The sequence below is a fragment of the Aplysia californica genome, unplaced genomic scaffold, assembly GCF_000002075.1.
Source record: "Aplysia californica isolate F4 #8 unplaced genomic scaffold, AplCal3.0 scaffold00506, whole genome shotgun sequence".
NCBI lineage: Eukaryota > Metazoa > Mollusca > Gastropoda > Aplysiida > Aplysiidae > Aplysia > Aplysia californica.
Window position 1 is genome coordinate 368894 of NW_004797776.1, and position 10594 is coordinate 379487.

General features: G+C 40.5%; 1 protein-coding gene across 1 annotated transcript in view; it reads right to left on the bottom strand.

Moving 5' to 3' along the window:
* Positions 1-8756: 8756 nt before the first annotated feature.
* The window catches only part of LOC101846758, a gene marked incomplete in the record, with an annotated part of 114609 nt that continues 112771 nt past the window's right edge, over positions 8757-10594 (bottom strand). Inside the window, 1 exon segment of the mRNA XM_013086796.2 lies at positions 8757-9766. Coding sequence (XP_012942250.1) covers positions 9597-9766 — 170 coding nt within the window.

The following is a 10594-nucleotide window of genomic DNA, read 5'->3' on the forward strand; positions in this document are numbered from 1 at the left end:
GGGACTTCCGAATTAAACGTCCATATCCGATTGGATCGAGCCATTTTGAATAATGTGTGCCAATTGCCTTTCCCAAGAACACAGTGTCGGATCGACTGAGCTTCGAACTCATGAACCCGCAATCTCATTGTTACGAGTGCGCTAACTCTAACCTGACTACTAGACTACCGACGTCAAGTTCGGGCGTATATTAAATATTATTTTAGCACTGAGTAGGTGCAGCAATAAGAAGTAGTTGGGTTATCTATGTTGAAGTCAGAGAACTGCCTTAATTAGTGGAAGACAGAAATGTATGGGTTAAGACCTTCAGAGCAAAAGACATACCTATACTCATATGAAGAAGAATATCGAAGGAATTGATGCCGAAAAGTTTGAAAGTGAGAATATTTACTAACAACCTTGATGCAGGTGATAATATCTGATGATAGTTGTCTTGCTGTTTTGTTTGCAGGTTCCCCGAGATGTTAGTGGAAAAAGAAACAAGCATTGACCACTTCACAGAGATCGTGCGTTCTTCTCATCATTTCTGTCTGTACTTGCGAGAACACCCCGGGCTGATGGAGGAGATGAAACAAAAAATGTGAGTCTTGTAAATAATTTATATCAAATGAAATCGACATTGTTTCACGACTTATTGTTTGGGTGTAGTTTAAGTTTAAGCTAGAGGTTTTACTGCACATGCGACCCACTTAGGTCATACAAGTCAAAAGCGTTAGAGGTGTTTCTAGAGAGTAACATACACAGAAAAGAAAGGGAGATAATGACGATAGATGTATGATAGTAAACAAGGAGCAAATCACACCAGAGCACCCGCCAACCACCCACCACGACGTTTAGACTAAGACTAAGAGAATATAATCCACAGTTCCCCAATCAAGAAGAGATATTGCAATGGATGATCATTTTTATGGGAGAAATTTGTTTGAAGCAAATGTTTTACAAGAGTCGATGATAGTGATGGATACTCAAAGTAAACTCGCCCCAAAAAGTCAAGGAACAGCTTGTGTTTTCACCTGTCAAATTCAAACTTCAATATCCCCGCAAACCCGTTATGATCAGGCAACCAAACTTGGCACACACACTGACGACTAGACACAGTTTGCCTGTACGGCAAATTTGTCAGCACCAGCTTCATAGCAACGGCGCAGGGCATTCTGAAACACTGCCGAAAAGCATGAAAAATAGGTTTAATTTCTCTGACTCAGCAACATTGGCATAGGGACTGTTAACTAAAACTAAGCTTGGCACGAGCTAAACAGATGTCTTATCTGTGAATATCGCTCACTTACAACCCTTTATAAGCCGGCGTTTTCCTGCCATGTTTCATTACAACACGATGGTCCAACAAAACTCGCTGCCTGACGTCGACCGAGGACGAGCCCTTACCTGGCTCCAAGATAGCTCCACGTTCCCAGTTGTTGCACATCGATTTGGGGTGTCTCCATCAGTCATATAGAGGCTGCAAGAACGATGGCGAGCGACCGGAAAGGTCCTGAACAGGCCTCGACCAGGGCCGACCCGTTTGCCCAACAACAGCGTCGACTGGTTCATCGTCAAACAGGCCGTGACGTCACGAACCACCTCTGCAAACTGCATCAGGGGCCAACTACGGGTGGCAGACAATATCCACGAGAGCGAGGTGACGGTAAGGAACCGTATCCGTAGAGCCAGGTCAGCTTCTTGTGTCCCTGCCAGGCGCCCAAGGCACACGCTGCCCAACAAAGCAGCTCGCCCGGCGTGGCCTGCTCGCCAATAACAGTGGACAAATTGTCAGTGGGACCTGGTAGTCTTCTCGGACGAATCCAGATTCAACCTGTTGCACCCAGACAGGCGAGCCAACTTCTGGAGGCGCCGAGGAGAGCTGTTCCACCCTGAGTGCATCCAGCAGGTGTCACTCTACTTTGTAGGGTCCGTTCTGGTGTAGGGAGGCTTCTCAGTTCACCACAGGAACCCGTGTACCATATACAGGGTAATTTGACCTCGGCAAGGTACAGGGAGGAAATCCTGCGTCCCTTTGCTGTTCCTCTCCTGAAGCAGATTGGACCCCATGCTGTACTGCAGGATGACAACGCCACGCCATATCGCGCACGCATCGTGGGGGACTTCCTGCTGCAGCCAGCTGTCACCTGCGTGGACTGACCAGCTTGAAGTCCGGATTTGAACCCAAAAGAGAACATTTGGGATCCCATTGACCGGTGGATAAGGGACAACCACCCTCCTGCACAAAACCTTCAACAACTCTTGGGCTACCTCGTCCAGGAGTAGCAGAACCTACTGCGACAAGTTCTCCGAAGGCATGTCCTGTCCATGCTTCGACGCTGTGCCGAGTTTTTGGTCAAACGGAGTGGCTACATCCACTATTGACAATGTTCATGAAGAACTTTGGCTGTTCAGACTTTTGAAATCCGACCGGTGTGACTTAAACTCATTTTACACAAACTTCTCTTTGTTGTTGAAATGTGAAATTGGTCACACTTAATCTAGAGAGACGAAAGCATCGTTTGTGAAAAAATTAATAAATTCGGTTAAACTATTCTTCAGTAATCTTTCTTTGAATGTTTGTTCCTTGACTTTTTGTGCGAGTTTATGTACACGTATTGGAAAAACTTCCTCAGTGACATACGTGTGGCAAACAGCGATAATTATTATTGGGGTTATTTGTTTGTTGTAAATACACTAGACTATACATCATGTATTTACAAACCCATCTACACAGTTATCAAGCAAGGGTACTGTCTGCTTTGAACCTGGGTACCAGTACCAGGACAGAAAGGCGGAGATTCTAAGTTATTTTTAAAAAAGGAAAAGAAAAGAGGGAATCAAACTTGCGTTCTTTGCGAGTAAGGCAACTGATCTAACTAACGAGTGCAACATGGCTACCAGTAGATACGAATCAGCCAAATTGAACACTTAATTAAAAGAATAAAAACCACAATATCTGAATACAAATCATTTCTTTTTCTTCATCTTCCTTTCCTTGACTTGTCTTTCTCGTCATCAAATTATCATCATTATTGCTAGAGATATTTATATTTTCATTATTCTTTCTTATTGTTATTGATGCATCTGCGGTGTAGTGGTTAGGTGTTTAACCAAGGGACCCAGAAGGAATGCGTATGAGTTCGATTTTGTGGGAGAAGTTGAGTTTTTTATTCTTTTAAAAGCAAGTAGCAGGTATCTTCATCTGCCGCCAACCACTGCGCCACTCTGATACGATCAGAATTGTCGAGCAAAAAAAAAAAAAATAAATAAACAATCTACAATTATTAGATTGTTAAAATTTTATCATCATCACTGTTATTTTTGCTTTTGTTATTGAATGTTATACTATTATTATTATCGTTATTGTTGTTTTATTATCATTATTATTATGTTAAATTATCATAGGTATTACAGTTATCATTGTCGGTTATATTATTATCATTATCATTATTATTATACTCTCATTATGATTATTCTCCTCAGGCTAGAGACGCTTGGGGCAAAACCTGGTTCAAGCTCGGAGGACATCAAGGTGAAGATCCAGTGGCCCTATAACCACGTGATCACACAGAAGCCCAGGGTCTAGTCCGAGGAAGAACAAAAAGGGACAGGTCTTCTCAAATTTAAATCATAACTACATGTAGTTGCCACTCGTTGCCTATTCTCCCCGCCCCCATTCTCCACTCCCCTCCCTCACATCTCACTCCCCAGAATTTAAAAACATTTTTACTGGATCAAGACTCTTTAAACAAAATATTTTTGTTGGTTGCTGGCCTACAAGAGTGCCATGCAAGTATATATAGGCCTACTTGCAACACAAACAGGTAAAAAAGAACACAAGACTTCAGGTGTTACTAGAGAGTAATATACAGAGAAAAGAAGGTGGAGAGACAAGGACAATAGATGTTTCATAAAAAGGAAAGAGAAAAACACACCACAGCACGACCCACCAACAAACTTTGGAACTCAACAACAAACTCACCAAACAAACAAGATGCACTGAGAAAAGGAAGACTTTATTAGCTTTAAATTGAACAAACGGGAACTTGTCCTTCAAGGGCATTTTAAAACGTCAAGTCCTCATTCCTTAAACTCAAAGTGAAACAAAAACCAGGCAAAAATATAGCATACAAAATGTGACCCGCAAGCTATGCTGTCTTGCCAGTCGTTGCACAGCGTATGAACGTGAATCTACAAATATAATAATAATAGTATTTGCTAATTGTTTGCAAGCAGGGGGTTTGCTGAACTTGTGAACTTATTAGGATAATAATAATAATAATAATAGTATTTGCTAATTGTTTGCAAGCAGGGGGTTTGCTGAACTTGTGAACTTATTAGGATGACTATGATGAAAATTGCAATGTGTGTGTGTGTGTGTGTGAGTGGCAGTCAAACTCAAACCTTACCACAAGAGAAGACAACAAAATTGCACATTCGCATACCAGGCACCTGTTGAGGAGGCATTGTAGTTTTTTTTAATTGATTGTGAATGTGAATGAAAGCAAAGTTGAGAGTTGGTGTGGGGTGGAAGTCAGTATTCTTAGGTCAAAATGACAAATGTGAAATTTATATATTGACAGGATGATATCATTTTTTTGTATCGACTTAACAGGATGATTTTAAGGAAATACTGACAATTACATGAAAAAACAAAACCAATCATAATGAGACATCATGGGTTCAGCATGAGACGACCATGCATCCCCCTATTGAGACAAGGAAAGGTTTGTCGAACATTAAATTCTAAATTTTGCTTGCAATGTGAAATTTTGTAATAAACATAACATATGATGTGCCGTACTTTATCTTCTGTTGGAAGAAATTGACAGTGAATGCTTTCATCAGCAGAAAATATAAATACAGCACTCTAAACACACAAGCACACAAACACACATGTCGCCACGCAGCCTTTCTTTTTCTTCCAGTGCCCTGTCTCACACACTCATTCATTCTCCACTCTCTCTTTAGTTAGTATTCTCCCTTATACTTAGATCTTGCTTATATTCAAACAAACACGGAGTATACTCACAAAATAAAACTTTGATTGCTGCTTCTTTGATTTGATAGCGAAAACATTTGTTTAAAACACTAAAAATTACAATGCTCATATTACTGCACTACTACTATGAATAAAAATGATTTTTTAACTACTTCCAAATTGTTATACAACAGACTGATCACCAGCTAGAGTGAAAAGCCATCTGAAAATACATCAGGACCACCTTCACTGTGTTGATTTTTGCGCAGTACAGTCAGTTCAAAATGATGAACACACACATGAGATGAGAGATAAAGTCACAGTCAGAATCAAAAGTCAACTCTAGCGGGCAATGTGACAGCTTTTAACCCAGTGTCCTTGGTCTTGTTGTATCTGGTAGTGTGACCGAACAGCAGATGCTGAGAGGAGCTTCAAGTGTGTGTGTGTGTGTGTGTGTGTGTGTGTGTGTGTGTGTGTGTGTGTGTGTGTGTGTGTGTGTGTGTGTGTGTGTGTGAGAGAGAGAGAGAGAGAGAGAGAGAGAGAGAGAGAGAGAGAGAGAGAGAGAGAGAGAGAGGGGGGGAGGGAGGGAGGGAAAGAGGGAAAGAGAGAGAGAGAGAGAGAGAGAGAGAGAGAGAGAGAGAGAGAGAGAGAGAGAGAGAGAGAGAGAGAGAGAGAGAGAGAGAGAGAGAGAGAGAGAGAGAGAGAGACAACAAAGACAACATAAAAAAATATGCGCATACTCACGGACAAAACTACCCAACAATATGATGGTTGGTACGCTATACATAGTCCGGGTTGAACGCCCCTTCTTCCTGTGTTAAATTACTCACAAGGCAGGATACAATGATTGATAGGGTTGGGGAATAGGTTGCATGCCACATCACAACAACGAAATGGAATTTTTGGATACATGAATGGTCCCAGTAATATAATGATAATATATGCACAACAAATCATGGAAGACGATATAATATAATATAGTATATACACATGTAGTATGTACAAAGACCATCTCTGCTGCAGATAAAGTGAGATGATACAGAAAGAGAAGAAAAGAACGGAATGGGGGGGGGTGAGGGGCAAACCTGCTACCCCAAACACCCTCCAGCCACCCGTAATGGGTGGAAGATTTGTTGGAAGAAACAAACAGAAAGCTTCTTATTTGTTTGCTTTTGATCTTAAGAGATACACAGTAAAGTGGAAGCACATTGGAGTGTTGACGGTGAAGATAATTTTGTGTTAGGAGAAAGCAAGAAGGACTTATAAAAATGGCAAAGGTGAAGTCAAGAAGAAGCACCTTCCAGTGGCACCCTTAACTGACAACAGTCTAAAAATTGTTGGGGACAACAGCTTAAGTCATAACTCTTTCCTCATGATTGTCAAGTATTAAACATGGCATTTTTTCTAAGTTGAAGAGACAAACGGTCGTGATAGAGGCACTGCTGGTATACGAATGAGGAAGTTGGAGCCAGGCTAACAAGTGAGGTCCCTGGCCCAGCATTTAAAGTACAAGTGTGCAACAACAAGGTGAACAAGTTCAGTTGGATCAGGTTTGTAATAAAGTAAAGAAAGATATTCAGCATCTGACGTCCTTTCAACTGCAGGGAAGAATCCTGCGAGTCTTGCTAGGGGTTTGAACATGTCTGTTTGAGTAACAAAAGCATATCGATACGATGGCAAGTCATTTTGTGCACGGAAAAAGCAAGACAGACAGGGTGACAGAAGAGAAATGAGACTTATCATTTGCACCCTCTAACCACCTGCACCATGATAAATCGAGATAACAACAGAGTTGACAGCACATACGTGATAAACTGTAGATCCAACAGTTGTGCTCTGGATTCAAGAAGAATCTCTTTAAGACAAACAGCCAAAAACCATCCTTTGACAGAAAGCGAAGTGAGTAAAAATATGAACTGAAAATGGCGAAACAACCCAACAGACTCAAAATGTGAGCTGCTGTATTCAAGAAGCAGAAAATGACTCTTCATATTCGACAATACTTCTACAACTGAAAACGAATCTCTACTGCACAAAACGACCAATTTAAAGGATGGCTTTTGTCTGATGCCACTGAAGCTAAAATACAAACACACACACAAACAATCTATCCGAGCCTAGAGCCCCGTAGCTACAAGAGTTGCGTATTCACTAAGGCATATCCTGGTAATGTGGAAGCGTCTCATGTTTGATATCTATGCTAGCATAGCCAAAAACATTATTAAAAAACATCTTTACCGGGATCACTTCAAAAACTCAGCCAATAATTAACACAGAATATTCAACCCAACAATTTTTTTTTTAATACATGGGGCAGAAAATCTAAAATACTGGCATTTTGATACCAACTGGTTTAGTTCCATCATTAATCAAAATTTAAAAAATGTCAAGCGTGTGATATTTAATACAGCTGAGCAAACATGTTAGCAATCAAATGCAGTGAAGCTAAAATAAACACAACTTAAGCATGATGACAGAGCCAGGCTTAGAGATGGGCCAGACAAAAGCACAGCCCAGAAACTCACAAAATCTATTAGAATTTTAGAACAGATGTTAAAACATTGAATGCTTTAAATTCATCATTTCGAAGGAGTCCATAAGGAATATTCAAGTTCACAAAGCAGGCAATGTACTACAAAGTGGTGCTATTGTCATCAGTACACTCCTTTTCTCTTTTCCTTCCTCCTTTCTAAGAAACACAAAGGCACATTATCCAAGTTGTGAGTACACTGGGCCCCACAGTCTAAACCTGGCACTGTCTGCGACCCACCTTGTGGCGGGGATCAAGCTAGCCAGAGCAGACAGAGAGAGAGGGAGACACCTGGGCTCAGAATCTGAACTTCTTTTCTGACAAACCTAAATCTTTCATGACATAATTACGCCCTTTTCCAGCCATAACAGAATACCCACAGACGTCTCTTCTTCTGTTACGCAAACAAAGAGAGACTTCTATAAATTACAAACCCTGGTACTAAATGTATAAATATTTATTCAGTTACACTGAAGATCAGATTATGAATGAGACCACAGGTGTCAGGCTTGAGTCAGCTGCTACTGCTGGCGACCACAAGGAGGGATTGAGGCTAGGGAAGGATACGCCACTATCTCATCTCAAGACATTTAAAAAATTAGCCACAAAACACAGAGGAAAGGGAAGCACAAGGACATAAAAACAATCATTTAGTGCAGGGGTCACCAAGAAAAAGGTGTCAGTTCGTCTAACCTGCTGCCATAACACCATGCCGGGGGAAAAAAACGCAACCAAAGATGATAAGTGTGTAGCCTGTTCAGGACTTGGTCACCAAAATACATATTATCATTAGATTTTAATGCACTCTACTAATATGCAAATTCACAAGTTTTTTTGGACTTCATAGCTTCTACTGAATGCATTTTAAAAAATGTATTCCATTTATAGTACATAACAAATTGTAACTCGGCCCTCGCTCACCATTCTTTCAGTTATCCTTCACACTTTGAAAAAAGTTTGTTGACTCCTGATTTAAGTAAAAGCAAGACATGCACACAGAAACAATAGAGGGGAATCTAAAGGAAAAGGACCTGCCAGTGGCACTCTCCAAGCACCCCAAGTAGGCCCAAAAACTGAGATTTTTAAAAAGAGTAATTTATAAGACTGTCTACTTCACCTGCAGACAATTCGCTCCCTCGGAATTACAACGTTCTATCTGACATTTTTGGCCATTTTGAGTTACTAAGATCATGAGGTCAGAAACCAAATGTTCTGTCTTTCTCTATCAAAATTGTAAGATTATCCAGTCGTTGTCATGATATTAAAAAGAATTGCATTCGAAAATGCTTGACAATGATGTGAAACTTAAAATCTTTGACGTCAAATTTCTCAGAACTAGGTCCTGAGCAGATATAAACTTGTAATTCTGAGAGAGCAAATTGTCTTGTGCAAAAGAACTAACTACACTTGTTAAAACATGAATGTTGATGTAAACATTTTTCTTGTGGTAAATCACCATAGTCTACATCAATAAGGAGAGCTTTTTTCAACCTTGCATATTTCCAAAACCATATAAATGGGACGCGAATTCCTTGCAGAGAGATGGAGGCACTTGATATGATCCCAATAAGGTAATCAAACTAAAGTCTTTTGATTACAAGGAAGGAATTCTATAAAATGCACTACAGAAGCAAATGCCTTACTATGAAAGCTCATAAATGCCTTTCCAATGTGCAAAAAAGGCTGAGGCCTGAAAAAATAATTAATTACAAGCAACATAGACACCTTTTTGATCAATGTCAAGATAGGTTGCAGTTGCATCAAATAAAGCAGAAGAAGAAAATGGCCTCCAGGGTAAAACAAAAGACCTGGACACACCAGACACAGCCTAAGTCACGAAGACAAAGTTTTGTATCTTGTGTAGTCAAGCTTCACTGACCAGCCAAGACAATTGTACAATCATTAACATTTTTGGGGGGATTTAGGATTTAGACAAGTAGATAAATTTCATTTGACAAGCTAAGTAATCAGTCTAATTATAATTAACTGTGAATTAATGTTTTGACTGAGATTTACGTCGACTCAACACAGACGAGCGCAATCAACGGACTAGGAAGGACCCCCGGTCGGCCCTGCGGGTGATCGTAGACGTCGCGGCGTCACTCACAACTGGTCAAACCGAGGCTTGAGCGGGCTGGTGCGGGGAGTGCTGTGGGTACCGAACGTCTGAGCGGAGCCTGCCGCAGTCGTCGTCTGGGTGGGGAGGGGCAGCGGTCTCAGCGACGTGTCGATGTTCTCCTTAGCCTGCTCCAGGTCCGAGGTCGTTTTGCCCACTGAAAGAGGGAAGAAATACAAAAGTAATTCTCATGATAAAGCAACACAAGCCTCATAACAGAGTAATGATTAACCTGATTTTAGAAGAAAAAAAGTTTTTACAACACTTTCTACAATACACATAGATAATATCTCAATGAGAGACGAACCAATCTCAGTGAGACACGAACAAACCACAGCGTGGCACCGAGTCGACAAATAACAAAAACCTAATATCTATGATGTTTATTCATGTTATCTACTCATGCCATCATAGGACTTCCCCCACCTGTGTTACAATATATTCCTCCATGTTTCTCAGTTTGGGGTCATGGGGCAAAATATCACCACAATTCAGCTACCCGTTGCTGGTGTAACCAGAGGGTGGGCACTATTTTGGTTTGGCTTGCTCCTTCTGTTTCAATTCAGGTTAAGCTACGCTTTTATCTCTCAACGGCCAAAGGTAAAGACATTGTTATTATGGCAATTTGTAGACAATTTGTTTATTATATTATTCCCCCCCCTCAGTTCTCATTTATTGAAATTCAATAACCATAACTGGCACTTAGCATGTCTACAAGCTTAAAGAAGTTAATGTAGAGCTAAAAGATCTGAAAAGCTTTATATTGCTCAGTTATTATCATAATCTCTTCCAATTTAAAAAAACATTTTTTTTTAAAAAGAACACACACACACACAAAAAAAAACCCCCTCCAATATATTATATAATAAACTGTAGTCATGTAGAATGAGACAATACATGAACAGTCTAGGGGGTACAGTTTGTTAGGGAAAAGAGACCTTCTTTGTTGTAACAGAGTGGAATTTCGTGGGGGGGGGGGGGTTTA